This window comes from Pleuronectes platessa, chromosome 11 (assembly GCF_947347685.1).
Source record: "Pleuronectes platessa chromosome 11, fPlePla1.1, whole genome shotgun sequence".
Classification (NCBI taxonomy): domain Eukaryota; kingdom Metazoa; phylum Chordata; class Actinopteri; order Pleuronectiformes; family Pleuronectidae; genus Pleuronectes; species Pleuronectes platessa.
In genome coordinates, this window is record NC_070636.1 from 12788117 (window position 1) to 12808547 (window position 20431).

The 20431-nt window shown below is 44.0% G+C and overlaps 3 protein-coding genes and 1 long non-coding RNA gene across 4 annotated transcripts; 2 read left to right on the plus strand and 2 right to left on the minus strand.

The window, feature by feature from the left end:
* The first annotated feature begins 771 nt into the window (after positions 1–771).
* Positions 772–2821, plus strand: gjb3 (gap junction protein beta 3). Its single transcript, XM_053433891.1, has 2 exons — positions 772–1004; positions 1599–2821. The coding sequence occupies exon 2, from the start codon at positions 1665–1667 to the stop codon at positions 2526–2528; it is 864 nt and encodes a 287-aa protein (XP_053289866.1). The 5' UTR covers positions 772–1004; positions 1599–1664; the 3' UTR covers positions 2529–2821.
* Positions 2822–4385: 1564 nt separating this feature from the next.
* Positions 4386–8687, minus strand: hmgcl (3-hydroxy-3-methylglutaryl-CoA lyase). The gene is made up of 9 exons (XM_053433889.1): positions 8546–8687; positions 8274–8357; positions 7997–8104; positions 7768–7863; positions 6341–6489; positions 6173–6236; positions 5875–6063; positions 5635–5760; positions 4386–5144 (listed from the first exon to the last, which is right to left on the minus strand). The coding sequence occupies exons 1-9, from the start codon at positions 8630–8632 to the stop codon at positions 5043–5045; spliced, it is 1005 nt and encodes a 334-aa protein (XP_053289864.1). The 5' UTR covers positions 8633–8687; the 3' UTR covers positions 4386–5042.
* A 1195-nt stretch (positions 8688–9882) lies between these two features.
* Positions 9883–14736, minus strand: zbtb8a (zinc finger and BTB domain containing 8A). Its single transcript, XM_053433886.1, has 4 exons — positions 14576–14736; positions 11668–12545; positions 11322–11491; positions 9883–11221 (listed from the first exon to the last, which is right to left on the minus strand). The coding sequence occupies exons 1-4, from the start codon at positions 14638–14640 to the stop codon at positions 10895–10897; spliced, it is 1440 nt and encodes a 479-aa protein (XP_053289861.1). The 5' UTR covers positions 14641–14736; the 3' UTR covers positions 9883–10894.
* Positions 14737–16810: 2074 nt separating this feature from the next.
* LOC128450447 (uncharacterized) lies at positions 16811–20043 on the plus strand. The gene is made up of 5 exons (XR_008340012.1): positions 16811–18214; positions 18317–18582; positions 18661–18696; positions 19212–19296; positions 19410–20043. It is a non-coding gene; the product is annotated as an uncharacterized LOC128450447 (long non-coding RNA).
* Positions 20044–20431: the final 388 nt, after the last annotated feature.

Genomic DNA, 20431 nt, shown 5'->3' on the forward strand with positions numbered 1-20431 from the left:
AGCCTAGTCTTATAAAGAATGAAGGAAACACAATACAGCTTTTGGGCTCCCCTGAGGGCGTAGGGCGGAAGAGGAATTGAGGAAATAAAATCTGGGTAAAAGAGGACAAACTTCTCCCTGTTTACCCCCTCACAACAAATCAGGAAACAAGTCTTGCCTAGCACTCCTCATACTTTGGAAACACGCGCAACGTAACAATGTGTTAATTCAGGGTGTGTTGGCCTCTTACGTATGGTACATACTGCCAAACAAGTTGAGACAATGACAATGGGTTGTGTTTCTGGAAACATGGCCCAGGAATACAATGAGGCCATGTCATCACTAAAACATATTTTTAGTCACATTAGACAATCACATTGATTTTAAATGCTTAATTTAACCGATTATAAAGAGACATATATGCTATCATAATTCTATTAATCTGAAACATGTGTATGGAGATGATGAACACATGTCCCTTTGAAATATATATTGTACTTTGAAATAAAACTAAAATGTTCCTCAGGGCACTGCATTGGATCCCCTGCTGGTTCCCATTTTACCCACCACAGCTCTGAACCATGTGTGGGCTCGAAACCACAACGGCTGTGATTGGGTCTCTGGATCCGAAACATTATCCTCCACGTGTAGACCTCCTCTCCAACTCCTGTTCCATGTACCTGGAGATGCTTTGTGCGCATTTTAACTTGAGGACATGTTCCTATTCATATTGGAAAAGTCATTGAACTCTGGCGTGTGCGGAATGAAGAGAGAGCGAGACAGAGGCAGAGAAGCAGAGGGAGGGGAGTAGAGAAAGAAAAAAAGGGCGATCTTCTGAAGCAGCTCCAGTCTTTCTTCTTTAACCCCACCCACGGACGCATTTCTCAACACTGGCGCTCGCTACCTGGCGCAGGGACTCTCATCTGCGCGTTAAAGGACTAAAACCACTTTTAACCAGGAACAAATCAGTGGGAATACATGAAATCACGCGTCTTTGAACTCATCATGGAGTAGAGCCTCTGTTGGTAAGTGGAAACCACTCTTTATGACGAACTTTTTGATGTGTCTGAGATGAGTGGCGCTTCGTGAGTTTCTCAGGTCGCGTCTCAGCCAGTTGGAACTGAGAGTTTTCAGATTGGGTTGATTCGTTGTCTTTAACGAAGCGGCCACGTTAGCAGCCTCTGTGATTTAATTGTGTGATGTTTAGAGACCATTTGTACTTAATGAGTCGAACTTTCAACGGGACAATCCTGATGACTCATAGGAAATAAATATTGACAGAGAAGATTTAAAGTTATATTTTCTCCAAACACACTGAGTAGTTTTAGTAACGTTGTTCCAACGTGTTTTCTTTACGACGGGTTTGGCCTCAGGCCTCCTACTCCCTGTGTGTTATTGTGGTGACTTCATTTAAGGTGGAGCTGAGAAATCAGTTCTGTGAGGGATGTTTTCACGTTAAATCAAATTTGGAAGACAATGTAACGATTAGAAAAAGTCCGAATAAAATGTTCTGTGTTATTAAAGAGGAGAGAGGCAGCACTAACACTGATGTTCACTGAGTAGAAAATGAAGCAGACAGTGAGAACATGATGACTCATTTTTCATTTTGCTATTTCCAGGTTTGAGGATAAACTACTACTAGAGAAGAATTCCAGAGAAGAACGATTTGACTTTCGTCCGAGGACATGGACTGGAAGAACTTCCAAGCCCTCCTCAGTGGGGTGAACAAATACTCCACAGCTTTCGGGAGAATATGGCTGTCTGTGGTGTTCGTGTTCAGGGTGATGGTGTACGTGGTGGCGGCGGAGCGAGTGTGGGGCGACGAGCAGAAAGACTTTGACTGCAACACCAAGCAGCCCGGCTGCGCCAACGTCTGCTACGACCACTTCTTCCCCATCTCCCACATCCGCCTGTGGGCCCTGCAGCTCATCTTCGTCACGTGCCCCTCGTTCATGGTGGTCATGCATGTGGCCTACCGCGAAGACCGTGATCGCAAGCACCAGGCCAAGTACCATGACAACGTCAAGAAGTACTCTAACCCGGGTAAAAAACACGGCGGCTTGTGGTGGACTTACCTGACCAGCCTCCTTGTGAAAACGGTCATCGAGGTCGCCTTCCTCTACATCCTCCACTGGGTCTACGACAGCTTCTACCTGCCAAGGCTGGTCAAGTGCGAGGTCTGGCCCTGCCCCAACCAGGTGGACTGCTACATTGGCCACCCCACTGAGAAGAAGGTCTTTACCTACTTCATGGTCGGCGCCTCTGCCCTCTGTATCATCCTGAACATCTGCGAGATGGTCTACCTCATCTCCAAGCGCATCGCTGCGTGCACAAAGAAGATAAAGAGGCGCAGCCGCAACATACCCGTGCAACATGACGACTACAGCGACGACCCCTTCAACAACTGCAGCCAGCCGATGTCGAGGGCGGACAAGAAGGACAACCCTCCGTCCTTCAAGACTGCGCTCAAGTCTTCGCATATACCTTCCATGTTGAAACTGGAAGAGAAGATACGGGCGTCTGCTCCCAACCTGTCCATCGCTTCGTAATCCTGAATCAGGACAAGCTAGGTGGTGTTTGGGGACGAGAACCTAATGAAAAACCTCCCCAAAAAAATGTAAGGACTCAGAGCTACGAGCAAAACTACAGTACGAGTTAGACTCCTGAAGCTGAGTCATCACAACTGGATTCATCCTGTGGGCCCCTGTGTCCACATCTAGAGACTCTTTAAGAGCATGAACTTTGGTTTCCAAGTCAACATCCACAATATTTACAGGTCATGTATGTGTTCACGATACGTGAGGTTTCTTTTTGAATACAATAAATGACCTTTCCAGCTTCACCGTTTCACCCTCTCTCAGAACTAATTTCACTCAGTTTGTCTTGGGATGGGAGTTTTGACACAGGAAGGAAAGAAGCCATCAGCCTGTGCGAGCAGCTGAAGGACACACCTGGCTGAGGTATTCACCCTCCATTGTCCACAGTGGTGTGTCAGGGTGCTCTGTTGTCACTGGCATATTCCGGTTATATCTCTTATTTTATTAAAACTCAGATCATGGCTTCACATGACAGGTTCCGTGTCGTGATGATCTCAGGTGCGGAGTCCTACAGTTATGGCTCAGTAATACTTGAAGATTTGCAAACTGGCCCAAAATGATGCATTTAATCTCTCGGACCAGATTAATGACAGCAACAAAATCTAAATATCTTTATCTTTGTCTTTACATCCTCTGCAGACATAAGCTCAGAGCTCTCAGGTTTATGCAGCGACAGCCACACGTTGCTGGGCCTGCTGATATCCTTGTACACAACCTGGCCTCATGAGACCACTGTTGATTTAAATGAGGTGAAAGGAATGCTGCTGTTTAACTCTGTTGCTGGAGCTGGAACACAGTGGCGGAGGTAGGGGGCAGCTCCGCTCACTGAACCAGGACACGATTTTGTGAGTCAACAGTCGTCAAATCTGTGCACAAGAGCTGGAAATGTACTTCATGCACTTATTATCAATGTTGTTGTTTTTTATAAAATTGAATAAATTAAGTTTAAATGTAATAAATGTGTCTTTCTGTTTTGAGCTACACCAGTAAGTGGTGCTTTTATGGATTTGTATGTCCAAAATATTTGCTTTTAGAAAAATTGTTTCAGATTTTTCATCAGAAAACAGCTAGATTTCTAGAGAACTTAACATTCTATCTTAATACAAAAACATAGCACAAATTCACTTTTACTCCCCGGATTCTATCAGATCAGGACTAAGGAGCTGAATGTTTCCATTGCTTTTGACTCATGACTAAATTCCTTGCCACACCAATTAGCCTTTAATCATTTCAAATTGCTGTGAATCATCGTGAGAAGTTACTCCTCCGTCTCTCCTCCGTGTGCAGAGGCCAGGAGGAAGAACGTCACTCCGCCTGTCAGACCCGTCAGTCAAGTTCCTCTGAGGTGCGGCAAAGAAAAGTTTTTTGTTTAGTTTGAATCATTTCCATAACACACTATCAAATCACTATGGAATCTGTAAGACTTAAGACTCTCTCTATGGTTCCTTATATGGTCAACAATGGCTTTGAATCCATTTTAAGTTTTCCCCCGTCCATTTTTCGTCAGTTTGTTTGTAAATAAGGTTACCCGGAAATACAAAGGACAGACTTCCATTAAACTTAGTGGAAGGTGTCAGGGGAAAAACCCATAACATTTACTTGCGGATCCAGGAACTTATTAACATTGCGAGATAAGGCTTTTTCAACATCTTCGAATTTTTCTCGAGGATAATTCATGGATCGTGATGGGAAAAAAATTCGGCACATTTAGGAAACTGATTTCGGGTACTGGCGAAGGTACCAAACATCAGTCTTAATCTTATCCACTGAGAATGTGTAGATTAAAACATTTTGAAAAAAATACATCAGTGACAAGTTAATGAAATATGTTTATTTTCAAAAATCACAATCTAGTTGCATATGTACAGGCTTTTCAAAATAAATACTTAAACACATTAAAGTAACTAGTGATCCTGCATACGTAAAACAAACAGTGGAGTAGTGCACAGTCCCGTTGTTTCACAAATCAACACAATGCCCAGATTCATTAGGACAGATGCTTCCACAGATTCTCCTGAGATCGATCATTGATCTGATGATGGTCACAGCAGATACAGAATGATCAAAAATCAAAACCACACTTCTGTCTTTTCTGACGCCAACAGTGAGTTTATCCATTAATGGGACACATTTCCTGTTTGTTATATTATTATCCCTATTTAACTTTATCTAACCCACTGCTCCATTGATGTGAGCAAAAAAGGCATGGCTTTTGAAAGGTAGCTTGTGTATGATTAGACTTTACATAAGGCACTGTTCCATCGATGCTTTCATGTAGCGATTATCTAATCAAGTATTTCCTTTTGAAACGGAGAGTGGGGGCAGGTACATTCAAACATCGAAAGAATATCTTCACACAAACCAAAATTAAAGAGGAGAGAAGGGAACGTATAGAGGACGACGGCTCCAGGCTACATGGTCAGATGTTTGTGCAGTTTGTGTAAGAGCGCGTGGTCGGGCTGTCGTCTACAGTTTGCACGTGGCCTGTGCCACTTTGGAGCTGGTCTTTCTGTTGAGGCTTCGACAGATGAAAGCTCCGGCCGATATCACCTTGGAGAGGTCCACGCCCTGGGGTGAGGACAGAAAGTCAGACGATCAAGATTCAAGCATTGTTGAACACAATAAATAGACATGCTAACTAAATTATGATGAAACAAAAACACAAGAGCTGCTGTTACATCTGTAACCTCCACTACACAGGAACAAAAGGACAGTGGGAGCTAAAGGTCATGTTCACAACTGGTATCAACATCCTTCCAGAGAAATCTAATTACAAATGCACAGCTCAAAGTTCGTCAGTTTACACCTTGAATTAAAAAGGTGTCCTGTGATCGGATCTTGCTTCACTGTATATACAAATAAATAAATATTTATTTTGTTGGGACAGTTAAAAGAATGGAACCATGTGGGTCCCAGACCATCTCCAAATAAATTCTGAGTGATCGGATCTCAAGACGCATTGAGGGCACATGTGGGTGCGTTCACACCTGTACACTACACTGAGCGCTCAGGACAGATCTGAACAGGGTCAAAGAGAAAACAAAAAGTGGCGTTTTACGGTTTGAATCCCGAGTCCATGCAGCATATAGACGACATCTTCCGTAGCAACATTCCCAGAAGCCCCCTGGGCATAGGGACAGCCGCCCAGTCCAGCTACTGATGAGTCGACCACACTGATTCCCATCTGTAAAACAGAGACAATATTTACTCGATCTATTAACTAATCATCACCTTCAAATCATGACATCAACTTCGTTCATAAAATCTTCTGGCGTGAATTAACAGAAACACTTCTGACCTGTAGGGCAACAAGGATGTTAGCCAGGGCCTGGCCGTAGGTATCGTGGCAGTGGACTGCCAGCGCGCTGACTGGCACCTCCTTTGTCACTGCTGTTAACATCTGAGTCATGCTACCTGGAGTCCCCACTCCAATGGTGTCGCCCAGGGAGATCTCATAGCAGCCCATGGCATACAGACGCTTCGCTACCTGCAAGACGGAGAAGCTTGAGTTATGTGGTTATTATATTTGGGTTCTTGTCAAAACATAATAAAAAAAGATTTGACATAATGTGAACATATATTAGGTGAGAACTCACATGTGCAACTTTTTCAGGTGCCACTTTGCCCTCATACGGGCATCCAAGAACACACGACACGTATCTGTGAAGACAAGAAAAACGTGGATGGGACTTGTGTGAGAATTAAACTGAGATCACAATGATTTAATGGGTTGTTAACAACTAAGCGCAAGTCTGCGCGCCTACCCTCGAACTGGCACACCAGCCTCTTTAGCTGCTTTCATAACCTCGTCAAAGCGCTGTAAACTCTCCTCCACGGTGCAGTTTATGTTCTTCTTGCTGAAAAGCTCGGATGCCGCGCCAAATATGGCGACCTCTGCAGCTCCTGCCTTCACCTGTGGTATGTGAGAGTAAGGAAAAGGGAAGATTGAGGGAAAGGTAACTTCAGTTGTGACCTTTTAGAATTTGTTCCTAACAGTATAAGAAGCAGGATATAATCTATTCCTCTGTAACTTTAGCCCCTAACACCCACCAACATGGGTTTAGTCTGCCATGGGAAGGGATACAATCAGCGTTAAATCCCAAGTGACGTGATAGAAACGTGACACCTGAGTGACCGTGTTATTTTCTTCTTCTTTAGTTAGATGCTGATACTGCACCTTTTAGCCATGAAGTAGTGACGTGCATTGAACTTCCAGGTGCTGGCGCATATTAACACATGAAAATATTGTTTGTTACATCTTGGGAACAACATGCTCAGGACATCATGACTCACTGAGGGGGGAAAAAAAATATTTGTACATAAGGAGCCAAACTTTCCACAGAAACATCCTAATGACGGACAGAAAAAATAAATATTGACATAGAAGATTTAAACTATAGTAGTATTTACTCCAAACAAACTGAGTTATGTTAATAACGTTGTTCAAACGTGTTTTCGGTACGACGGGTTTGGCTCCAGGTAGGGCTGGCCGATAACACGATATTGATTATCACGATGTAACTTACCCTTGAAAGAAATTTAAGACCCGTCAATAAAACTTTGATAGAACTCATCCCGTCCATGTTTTGAGAGCCAATGTAAAAAAAGCATAGTATTGTACAGACAGAGTCCATGTGTTAATGTTTGGGCTCCTGCAGGGAGGTGGACGACACTGCATCGATGCAGTGACTGAACATGATCATGTTTTCAGCTGGTTTCCACCGCTGAATAATTATAACAACACTGTTTCAGGACAGACGCTCATTAAAGGTCCACTCTTCCGGTTTCAGAGTCTCATGTTGGAGCTTCCTCATCACTCCCCCTCTGACCTGTGCTCACTTTAACAATAAACACCATCACTGATCAACAAACCTCCGTTTCACCCTCTATCAGAACAAATCAGTAAAGAACGTGCCTTTGGCCTGTGTGTAGGGTTGCAGGACACACCTGGCTGAGGTATTCACCCTCCCTGCCATTGTCGTCAGTGTTGTTTCAGGGTGCTCTGTTTCACTGGCATATACCGGTGATATCTTTTATTATAATAAAACTCTCGGTTTCTGGCACATCTGGGTCATCAAACATGACTCACAGAGAAAAAAAAACATAAAGACAATCGCCTTTTTTAAAAGTGATTATGGTGTAAAAGAAGCATATTAGTGAAGTGTGTTGGCATGTTTCAGTTGACACTCACAGCAGCATGGAAGCCCTTGAGGTTGGGGGTAAGGACTGGATACGACACCCCAGGTTTCCTAACAATCCCCTTCATCACCTCCACCTGATCTGCCATCTGCCATTAAAACACAGAAACCAATTAGCACAGAGGGCACACGCCCCATTCATGGCCTAAAGCTGGAGTTCCTGCCCTGCCGTCTTTGGGTGGGGCACTTTGCATGTGGATCGCTCTGGGACACCAGTCTCACCTGTGGCACCCACTTTGGGGACACGAAGCTGGTGGCCTCGATGACCGGCAGCCCGCACTCGGACAACAAGTCAATCAGGTGGATTTTGGTCTCTGTTGGCACGATGGTCTGAGAGTGGGAACAGTGGAACAACAACAATTAGGAACACCGGAGCATGCCTGGAATTGTTCCGGTTGCACAACACGTGACCTGTGCAACTGGTTTACCTCAGCGCAACAGGAAGAAGCTGCGTTGAGTCATTACCAAGCTAAGTCAACAATAAGGTTTAGAATGTTACCTTCTCATTCTGAAGACCGTCCCTGGGTCCCACCTCCACTATTTTCACCTTCTCTGGAAGAACTTGACACGCTTTAACACCAGCCTACACACACACAACAGACACACAAACAAACAAAGACCTTATTTATATATATATATATATGTGGTATATTAGCCAGTTAGCACCAGCCCGTGTTAGCTAAGTGAACCGCAGTTGTCACCACCAGCAGCAGGATGAATAGACACACCAGCACCTGCCGGGTAAAGTAAAACACTGCGGCACTCTCTGACCTTCGCTGCGGAGCTGAACGTCAGGTACTGTTGTCCCATCGCCGAACCAATCTTGCTTCTGTTGATGAGGCGCAGAACGGTCGCCATGTTGGTCCAGCCTCCAGAGGACGTCACCTCTTCCTCAGCGGAGCCTCGCAGTCCTCACACAGCTCACACAAGGGCGACCTCTATTGGCCGGGTATGAAAACTGCTTTTTGAACTAGAGTGACACCCGCTAGAATACATTGCTCAACTAACTGTGTCCTTATGAAACCACATTAAAATCAACTAGATCCAGATTTGTATCTTTATTTAATACACACACTCATAAATATTGAATGATTTTCTTAATCGAGCTGTTAATTATTCTCTGATGTGGAAAGATGCCCGGTCTCACTACGTTAAAGAAGAGACAAATATATCCTGGATCTGTCCCCTGATCCAGATCCATATTGAAATTGAATAGATTCTTCCTTGGGTTGTACCACTGCACAAATTTTTAACCGATCAGTTCAGTAATTTTTGCCTAAGCCTGCAAACTAACACACAGACGAAAATATAACCTCATCGATGGAGGTATTTTGGTATTGTTTACGACTTATGTAAACCAAATCAGACCTCAGAAATGTATTTAAATTTAATTTTGTATTAAGTCAGTATTTATTAATTACTCCCAGTAAACCCTGAAACTGAAGCAGCTACGTGCAAATCAGACTATTCATTTTTTCATCCATCTTTTCTTATTGGGACCTATTTAAATGTCTACTGTGAAAAAGGGTCACAGCTGCCACGTGACTACATTCACCTGGGAGCAGATACATACTGTGTAATCACAAAGAGATGCTGCATCAAGGTGTGGTTCCTTAAAGGTGTGGTTTCTAAACCCCAGCACTTTTAAAGCCAGACAGGATGGGATGTAGACGAACAAGTTACAATAGCCTCTACAGGACTTTACTAGAGAGAATGTTTAGGTGGTGGAAGGTAGAGGAAACAGGTTTTGAAGTCAATTCCAATAATGATGCAAATGTATAATCTCAACATTTGTGTAATCTTATCCATTGCACCATAGAAAGGTAAAAAAATAATGAGCTGTAAAGGGTCAGCATCAACATACAGCTGCTTTTATCACCAATTAAATGAGAGTACAAAATAGTTTGTACTGTATTTATTAAAAACAGTAATAAAACGTAACTCAAGTGTTGATAGCTCTGATATAATTTACATTTGTGCCATGTAATCATATTCCTAACATTCATTTCAATATTTATCTTATTATTAATGGCAAATGCAAAGCAGCAGGTTATTTGACCCGGCACTATTTCTCTTACTCATGAAGATGAACAAACCAGATGCAAAAATGTATAAAAATATCTTTAATGTGTCAAAAGTAAAAAACAAACAAAAAATAAATAAATTATAATTGGCGTTATATCATAGTGTATATAATAATCAAACATAATCATAAAAACCACTGCAATCGTGAGACATGGAAAAGAAAAAATGCAACTTTCCCCCTCAGGCAGTAGAGAAATAATAGTCACTGTTCAGTCACTTTGTTTCGCTTAAACACCAGATATCAAAGTTCAGTCCCAGAAAAGTACAAAGGTGTTTGTTCTTCCATGCATTTGACAAAAAAACTTGTCTTTGAGATAGTTATACAAATATAACTGACGCACACGACACACCAATATGCATGCTTTGGATAGTGCATATCTTTATGAAGCTTCACAAAAAGCATTCCATTTTGTCACAAAGGTCCACAATCCCATTCAAAGTAAAGATTAACCGGCTGCATTCAACCATAGGCTGCAAATAAAGATGTAGGACGTGTCTACACTTCCTCGGTCTATCCAGAATCAAAGCCAAAATATTCTGGATACATAGGCTGCCATCTTGCGCATGTGGAATCTGAATCAGAATTCAGAAAAATACACGGTTTCTCCAAAACACGTGCTAAGTCAGTCTTAGCTGTCAATCATGACATTACATCCTGTTTTTATATAATTATATGTCTAATTAAAACAAATCTTATCAGTATTATAATAACTAACGAAAATGTCAGAAACCATCTTTGAGAAAGAAAAAAAATTGACCTTTTTATCTTGCCTACAGCCGCTCCATTAACAGGAGGGATTTATGATCTATTCTGCAGCCAGCCACCAGGAGGCAATCAAAATCACTTTTGGCCTCGTCTCATCAATTTTTAGATACCGTCTATGTATTCAACTAATAGACAAAGAACACATCATAAATGTGTGTATTTACATCAGTGGATCAGTTCTTTTATGCATAAATTCTATTGCATGGATTTCATACACCCACACACACGCACACACACACACATGAATACACACACACTTTGGTCCCATTTCACTGCAGCTCCTCATCACTGTCGTCCACTTGCTGGATGATGAGGTCGGCCCCCGAGTCCTCAGCCAGGTCGTCGTCGTCGTCGTCGTCCGTTACCATCCAGCTCCGCTTGCTGTCCCCCTCCTCCTCCCCGTCCACGCCCAGCAGCAGGGCCGGCTCGTCGTCTGCCTCCTCCAGACCGTCCATGGGGATGTTGTCACAGCCCACTTCCTCGATGCACGCGGTGCACATGCGGTAGCGTCGCGAGCCCTCGCACACCACATGTCCCGTCTCCTCCGTGACCTGACACTTGCACTTCCTGCACACCAGCTTCCTGGCTTGATGGATCTGTGGAGAACAATGTGTTTAATGCATGTGTGTTACATTACAGCTTGTGTTACTGTAGCTCTGTGCAGTGGCTTCACTTCCTGGTTGTACTTGCACCCACCGTCTCGAAATGGCTGCGGAGGTGCTCCAGGCGGGTGAAGCGTTTATTGCAGGCCTGACAGGGGTACGGCCTCTCCCCAGTGTGACAACGCAAGTGGCGCTTCAGGTCGGCCTTCCTCTTCACAGTGTGGGTGCAAAAGGGGCATTTGAAGCGCATCATGTGGTTGGAGTCTGCAATGAGGAAGTGAAGCTGTTCACACAACTGTTATTTGTTCCCCAATGAATCACTGTCTACAGGAGTGGTTTTGTTTCAGGGTCACACTCGTGCATTTCTGCTACTGATGTAATTCTGGAAAAGGTAAAAACATGACTGATTCTCCATTTTATTGACCGATTGCACAACTCACCTCTATTAAAGTGTCCAATAACACTGACAATCTGTGGTAGGGTTGCGTACAGCTCCTCGGCCTTTTCAGCCTTTTTTGTCCTCGCCTCCTCAAGGTCCAACTCTTCGGGTTGATGAGAGCGGTTGCTGTTGGGCACCCTCCTCTTGGTTCCTCCTTTACCTCTCCGGCGCTCTGATCTGGGCAATGTGTACAGAGGGTCCTGCGGGTCCTGTAGGTCCTCAGCCTCTACACTGAGCTCATTAGCAGGGCTGCTTGGGTTTGTCTTTATAGTTGAGGCTGAGGAGTCTAAGTCTGGATCCTTCCCAATGAAGCTGGACTGGGATCTGGAATTGTCCCTGGTCCAAAGTGCAGGTGGTGGACTGACGGAGCAGGGGCCCTGCTGCTGCTGCTCGGGGGTCTCTTCTCCTGCCCCACTGGTAAAGCTGCAGGTCTCAGACAAGCTGAGGCAGCGGTCACTGTCTTCATCTTTCATGCTGATGTCCAGGGACGACTTGATGAAGTTCTTGCAGTAGCTGATGACCTTGTTCATCTGCAAGTAGCTGGCTGCAGACATCACCTCGATCACGTTGTGACTAGAGAGATCCAGCTGGCCGGAGTAGATGAAATCTAGGATTACAGTGAAGGTCTCGGGGCTGAAGACGTCGAAGGTGGCGCTGATGACGGGGTCCGACAGCCCATCGGGCCCCTGGGACAGCAACATGCGGAAGTAGCCGCTGCTGGCGAACAGGACATTGCGGTGGGCTCTGAAGAGCTGGCCCTCCACCAGCACGCTGCAGTCGCAGAACAGCTCCTGACGCCGCTGCTGGTTGAGCTGCTTCAGCAGGTTGCTTTGGTGAGCCACTGTGATGTCGGCGGTGTTGAACCACCTCTGAGGCTGCCTGCAGGAGACAACATGACAGCACTCTCACTGGCTGTGTGCATCAGGCCCTGAACTGTTCTGCTTGAAAATAATAAAACTTGTGTGCCTCATTATTTAGACACTTCCATCTTGATTTTGATCTTCCAAGAATATAATTTGTATAATTTGCATTTTTCATTAAAAAAATAAGAAACACCCATTAATTTATCTAGTGGTTCTTAAACTCTTGCACTTCAAGGATCCTTTAAAGGGGACATATTATGAAAATTCCACTTTTGTAGTGCGCCACACGTTAATTTGGGTATCTGGCATGTCTACAGTCCCAAAAACAACTCCCGCGATTTGTTGTGGTTCCTCTATGTTAGAAACGATACGCTAGAATGCGTTGATTGGGATTACGACCGAAATAAACGTCATAGTCACACCATGCCCATGTAGGGAGTCTCGCTACATAGCCTTGGACGAGCGAGCTAACGCTAGCGGGCTCCACCGGCCCGGTTAGCTCGCGAGCTAACGCTAGCCAGGGAGCCGGGCATGCGAGCCCGTCTGGGGAGCCCGGCTAACGTTAGCTAGCGAGCTAACCGGGCCGGTGGAGACCGGCTAGCGTTAGCTCACTGCTTCTACCCGTCTAACATTTAAGTGGCTGCATAAACACTGGGGAGCTGGGGCTCTCCCAGCCAGGCTCACCGGGGATGAGGGGGACGGGGCACTCAAAACAGGTCAATCTGAGGAGGGCTGTTTTAGACAGGGTAAAAAGGTGCTGTTTTAACTGGTCCTTGTGGTATTTTGACCAAAATATGTTACAGACATTTCATTAAGACCCCAAGGAACCATATCAACTGTGGTAAAATGGGCATAATATGTCCCCTTTAACTGACACAAACTATACAGACTTTCTTTTAATAAATGTTTTGCTTTTCGATGTTATATTACAGGAAATGCATGAAATTCAGGACCAAATTGAAACATTCTGTCAGTGTGTTGCAATTGGATGAAAATATGGCGAAAATAAATGATTCCCCTACAACCCCTCAAGGGCCCTTGGGGGCCCCGGACCCCACTTTGAGGAACCCAGGATGATTCTATCAATTATCATTTGCCTTTGTCCCTGAACTGGCTCAGCCCCAGCTCCCGCCCACAGGAGATCTTGCGCTGTGATTGGCTCGAGGAGCCTTCATACAAAAAACCTCCTCTAATGGGGCTACACCATAGGGCTACACCCGACTCCAGTCAGGGAGCATCGGGTGACAAACCCAACAACCACACCTGAGGAGGGGGCATGAGACCCCCGCTGTCTGCAGCATCACCGATGTGTGTTATCGATCACCGATCAATAACACACCATAATGATAAATATACCACAACCTCATTTTGCAGAATACTTCTTCTCCTTCAATAGTATTCTACTCATCCGTCCTCCTGAACTACACGCTTTCATTTTTAATTATGCGATGTTTGCTGACGAGGCTCCGCAGCAGCAGCGCCCGATTTACAACCCACGATGCAACGCCCGGCCGCCAGAGACTCTTCCCCGCTGCTCCCCCTGTCACACGGACCAGAAATGTGTCATATCTTTCCCTGAGAAATCCTCCGCTACACGCGCACACTCACACACACGTCGACCTAAAAAAGCCACAGTGCTGCAGTCCTGCGAGAGAGAAAAGCGGGCAGCGGCGCACCGGAGCAGCCCAGTCTGTCCTGGAGCGACGCCCACTTCAGGCTCCAGCCACCGCACACAATAGGGCAAACAAATTTAAATAAGAATAGCCACAAACCTCCAGCAAGTGGTCATGCTGCGAGCTGATAACAAATGTGTATGTGCAGCGCGGACAGGGGCGGGATGAGACGCGCTAATACGCCCGTTTTGAGCACCGCCACCCCGCACTCCACGCCGGAGGTCCGGTCGGAGCGCAGCGAGCAGCGGGGAGGATTCGCCTCGGCCGCCCAAACCCAGAGACTCCTTCCCAGGCGTGAGGTGTCGGCAGGACCCGCTTACGCCCCACGCCGTGGTAACCACCCTCCCGCCAGACAAAATCCATCGATACTCACTGGTGACTCGATTCACCCGGCGCCCGATAGAGTCTACTCGCCCCCAAGTCTGCCACCATATCCATGGTTTTTAAAATGTATTCCCTGCGCCTCTTTTTTTTCTCGTCCAGGGTCCAGTCTGCCACTTCCTGCTCAGCCCTAAAGACCGAAACCCGGTTAGAGCGAATGGAGCTCTGTGCTGACGTGGGTGTTTATTAACTGGGTGCCCGAGGGTTCAAGGAGCCATTTAAAGCCCCAGTGCCCCGTTTATATGCAGACCATTGTATGTACACTGTGTTAATGCTGAATAATCCACTGTTATAATATAAGGGTTATTCTAATACAACAGACCCGCAGGCATGTTTTTTAATGGTGACACTGAATTATAACTAATGTAATCATTCTGCTAGATTTATTCATTGTCCTGTGACTTTCCTAAAGGTTGTGTTATTGTGGACTGCAATGGCAAGTTTAAGAAAACGCAACAGCAAATAGGAAAAAATAAACAGCACAAGTAGAAGATGCAACAGCAGAAGTAGAAGAGAATGGGACAAAATTTAACAAAAACAAATCACAACGGCAAATGAGAAAATGCAACTGCAAGGATAAGAAAAACCAAAGGCAAAGAGTAAAACACAACAGTCAATAACCAAAAAAACAACTGCAAATAATTAATACCAGTGGCAAGTACAAGACTACGTAGTGGCAAGTATTAAAAAAAACATAGCACCAAATCACAAAACACAACATAAGCTCAGCGATGAGCCTCGTGGGTAGCAGGTATTTGGTTTGTCGTTGTGATTTGCACTTCAGGGCAGGGGCGTTTCTAGGGCTGAAAGAAAGGGGGGGCTTAGCCCCTAAGGCTGCTGAATGTTTGCGCGCCAATTTTTTTTGGGCTCATTTGGGACTGCGGATATTATCCATGTTTCATACAGTTCATAGATTGGTTCAATCAGAAAGAGTGTGATTTTTCTCTGTATCTTTGCTTGCATTCATTCAGTATAAGATAACAGAAGAGACAGAATTTCAGGGTCATTGTGAAATTTGACAACACAAATATGAACTGATTATATACAACAACATTCTATAGGCACTGATATTATTGTTTTAAAATACTAGAGATAGATATTAATGCAAAGAATAGAGAGCTGTCGATAGTTATTTCTTACATTTCAAATTTGCTCGTTCACACTCTTGCTCACTGGAGACATTTTCTAACAAAATAGCTAGCTAGCTAGCTTAGTGTTAACATAGCTCATTACAATATTCCCTTTCATTTGCCTCAAGTAAACCTAAATTTAAGCAGGTAACAATTGTTAACAACTACAGATAGCCACATTCTGTAACTACATGTACTTACAATTTCACTCCTTGCATCATTTACTATGAGCTAAACTCCTTGGCTGTAATCCTGCTGTCTTGATGAGAGACGTTACTTGGCAGAGTGAGAAAGCCAGCGCAGCAGCCCTAACCCTAAACCTAACCCTAACCCCGGCATGAAAAAGCCCATAATGTAGCCCCCCCTGTTCCTGCAGGATCTCTGGAGGCCAGTGTCTCTGTGAAGCCTCCGGGGCCAAACATCTACCTGGGTGAGCGTGTGCTACTGCAGTGCACAGTGGAGTCCCTCTCTGCTTTTGTGAAGAGCTACTGGTGGTTCAGGTCCAAACCACACAGGGCTCCCCCCAGGCACCTGGTCTCTGGTGACAGCTACTTCATGACCGCGGTAACACGGGAGGAGGCCGACAGGTACTGGTGCCAAGCCGAGTGTCGGGAGAACCGGACTGAGGTTGAGCTAAAGGCCCGGCCAGTCTCGCTTGGAGTGTCAGGTGAGCAGCAGCAACGACTGCAGCCACTGCAGCGCGGCATCAGGTTTCGGCTTTGCACAGGACGAATCAGATGAGTACAGAGGTTGTGTATTCTCAAACTGACTAATGCAGAGACACAAATAGCTCTTATTTTCCTCAAAACAGCCTCTGTCACTCCTCCCTATCATGGGTCAAAACATGGTTTATACTATTTCTGATTGATCAGAAAACTGTCAGAAGATTTTTTTTTAATTTGTTTATTCATTTAAGCTTATTTTGGCTTCATGACTGACTGTGTTTAGCAGCAATAAAATGTTGAAAACCCCTTTGAGGGTCCCTGGAGCGAACCCTAGCTGACATTAGGTGAGAGGGTACACCCTGGACAGGTCAATCTCAAAATGTAAAACTGTCAAAAAAAATGTATATTAATTATCAATAGGATATCTTCAGTCATACATTTTTTTGCCAAACATTGAATCCTAAAACAGACACAACTCTCCCTGTAGTACTTGATTTATTACAAAATGTTGCTGCACTCGACACAAGATTTGTTTTGTGTCTTTACTATTCAGAGGTGGGTTTTGGGCATAACATGCAATAAACCAATCAGAGAGCCATCTACCATTACCTTTAAACGTATTAGTGTCCTTGCACCAGCAAGGTTATTATAAGAGCAAGTCATCATATTTTACACCCTTTTATTACTCAATGCTAATATGTCTCATTATTATAAAATCCTATGTCATCACTGTGAGATGTGAAGCCATTGTCCTGCTTTAACAACAGTGAGCAGGACACAGCACGCTAACATTAGATACATTGTTGGTTTTATGTTGTTCATGTAGGAATTAAATAGGCAATCTGACCCCTACTGGAGAAATTCATGTTGACTGGGTTTGACAGATTATCACATGAGAAGGGTGTTTCCTAAATGTATAATTGTTAGTGAAGTGTAGGCACAGGTGATTTTAGAGACTACAGTCGAGCAAGTATGGAGATTAGAGTACAGCTGAAGGCAAATCACAATAAGTGAGAGCAGAAGTTTCACAGACAGCGGAGATTTACAGTTAAAACTAGAAGGGCATTCGGTGGAGCGCACCTCCGCCAAGGCCCATCAGTCCCCTTAAATTCAATCAAGCTGCTACACTCACTCATAGATATTAGTTCCATAAATGTGCCAGATCTTTTTCCTTCAAGATTGCTCCCTTGGAAAATGGTGAAAGTGTTGAAAAACATAGAATCTCAAAATGTTACAGGAAGATCCAAATATAATGGCTTCTTCTCTGACTCAAACCAAATTGTTCCACCAAGTTCCCTGCAACTCTGTTGGGTTGTTCTTGTGTTATTTTCCTTTCAAACAAACAGACAGGGGTGAAAACATGACCTCTGACCTCGGCAGAGGTAACAAAGACACATCGATGGATTGCTTTCAAATGACTTTACTCATCCCTGATTGGTTGTCCAAACTTTCTGACTATGCCAAACACATCTCTGTTTTTGTGTTGTTTCTGACATTTTGTCAAGATATGTGGCTATTTCAGTTATGTCCATTACAGATTGACCAATCGTCAAACCAGGATACGTCTGAAAAGCCTCAATCGCAGACTGTTTCTGTTGCTTCTCTCATCTTCTCTCCCCTTTTCTCCCAATTTCTCTCTGTCAACCTCTGTCCTAGAGTTGCCCCCTCCCTCGCTCTCTCTGACTCCTGACACCAGACAGATGTTCAGTGGGGAGTGTTTCACTCTGCAGTGCCTCACATCTCAGACTAACTCCTCAGGGTGGAAGCTGGTGCATTTCTCTCCTGACCTAAAAGCAGGGACCTCAAACCTCACCGTTCACTATTCAACGCCAGGAGGTAGCATGAGCCCTTGCAAGTCTGAAGTATTTGTGTTCACTGCTGCCAGTGGGACCAGTGGAGTGTACTGGTGTGAGGATGCCTTCTATTTTTCTTCCACAGATGGCGACATCATTCTGAAGACCCAAGCCTCCCCTGTGTTTACGGGTGACGATGTCACCTTGTGTTGTCAGCATCAGAGCGGCAAACACAAACAAACCAGCTTCTTTAAAAACGGAGCATTGATTGACTCTAACAGTTTGTCCGGTTCAGACCGAGTCATAAAGACGACTCTTAAGAATGTGACACGGGAAGATGAAGGCCTCTACAGGTGTGCGTCAGACAGCTGCAGAGTCCAGAGAGCTGGTTATCAGTGAGACCGGACAGAGGTCAGCTGAACATCATCACTCTGCTGTGTGTTCTATAGAAGTGGATCAGTGTCACATATCAACTGTTGTTTCTTTTAGGAAACTTCACATCAGAGGAGACTCCAGCCTCCACTGGTATTTTTCTTATTTATATACATCTACTTGTTTTGGAGGAAATACTCAATATTAATCAACACATTTTCCATTATTGAGTGAAGCCTTTTGGTTGTCTGGTTCTCCTCCTGCTCAGTCTTTTCATCAAGGTCTAATTTCATCAGGAAGATCCCTCAGGATCTAATGAGATGAAAGAAACTACAATGGGACTCAGTAGAGCGCATATTCACCAAGGCCCAGCAGTCCCCTTAAATACAATCAAGCCGCACCAAATTTCACACACTCATAGATATCAGTCCTCTACATACGGCAGATTTTTTTCATTAAGGTCCAAGAATTATTCCCTGGGAAAACGTTTTAAAAGCACAATGTTAAAGAAAGAGTTAAAAAATGACTGGATCGGCTTAATACCAAAATACAGTGGGCCCTTTCCTGACACTTACTACAAGTGTCCGGCAAGATGATTGGAAATCCAATTATTGTTGTTATTATAACAGTTTTATTTATTTAAACAAGTATAATGTCGTCTTGATCAGGTTCCTGGAAATGGATCATTGCTTCATGTGGGGTTCTACTTCTGATCGTCAATCCTTTGACTGTTTGGCTCGTTTGTCACTACAGGTTAGTATTTATAAAATCTTCATCCGTCTTGACTTCCTACTTTCTACTGCATGAACGACAAGCCCAACAGGTGGTGAAGTAAATGATTCACTGCCTGTTGTATTTTCCTGAAGGTACCAGAAGTTCTGCACTTGGAGCTGCTGGCCAGTTTCCAAACAGGAAGTTCCAGCAGGGGTGCTTCCTGCCACCAAGTTGGATGTGACGGAGGTGCAGTGGGACCTGTCCTGGATGGAGATGTCCAACCTGTTGGAAAAGGATTCTTATTGTGGCACGTAAAGGGAAACTCTCTTCTGAAGCCCAGAGAAAGTATTAACTATTGGGTCAAACCTATGAGAAAGCTCAGTCAGTGCTGCAATTTGTAGTATTTCATGGTCACATGTCAAAATAGTGCTGCCTGATATATTTTTGAATTGAATTAAATGAGATGTTTAGGATTTATAAGGATGACTACATTTGCTGATGGTGCAGATTTGATAGCTTCCAATACAAATGTTATTGTTTCAGTTGTCACATTTGTCAATGTCAATACTTTTGCACATTTAAACGTCTCTCCTTTGAGTACATTTTGAAACTAAGAATCGTATTTGTTATATCTTATTATCTAATCATTAATATAATTGACTGTTCTAAATCATTTTACATGTATCATTTCTCCTGTGTTTGTTCGAGGTTCCATGTTGTTTGCTCCCTTTGAATCGTTATTTGCTATTTCTTGTCGTCTGAAGTTATAAAAGTCATGGAGATCGTTGTGCTTGTTTTATATCTTTTAAGGCAGAACAAACAACTACCAAGAAACAAAAAATAACTATAAAGATTAACCAAACAAATACAATTTGACACAAATCCACTGCAAACAGACAAAAAAAAGACTAAGAGACACAACACAAGTCTGAAGTGGCACAACATGGCTACTGAGAGACACACAAAAGTACTACAAACAGACAAGAAATGTAGAAAGAGAGAGAAAGAAAGAAATACTCTACATATATATTCTACATGCACCTGATAAAATATTTCCATTCAGCTGATTGAGTAAAATAGATTTTTTAAATTTCACAATTTACTTCGCTAATTTAGACTCTGGATTTAAATGCTTAATTTTTTTAGAAAGACCCGAAACCATTATGTGTCTCTC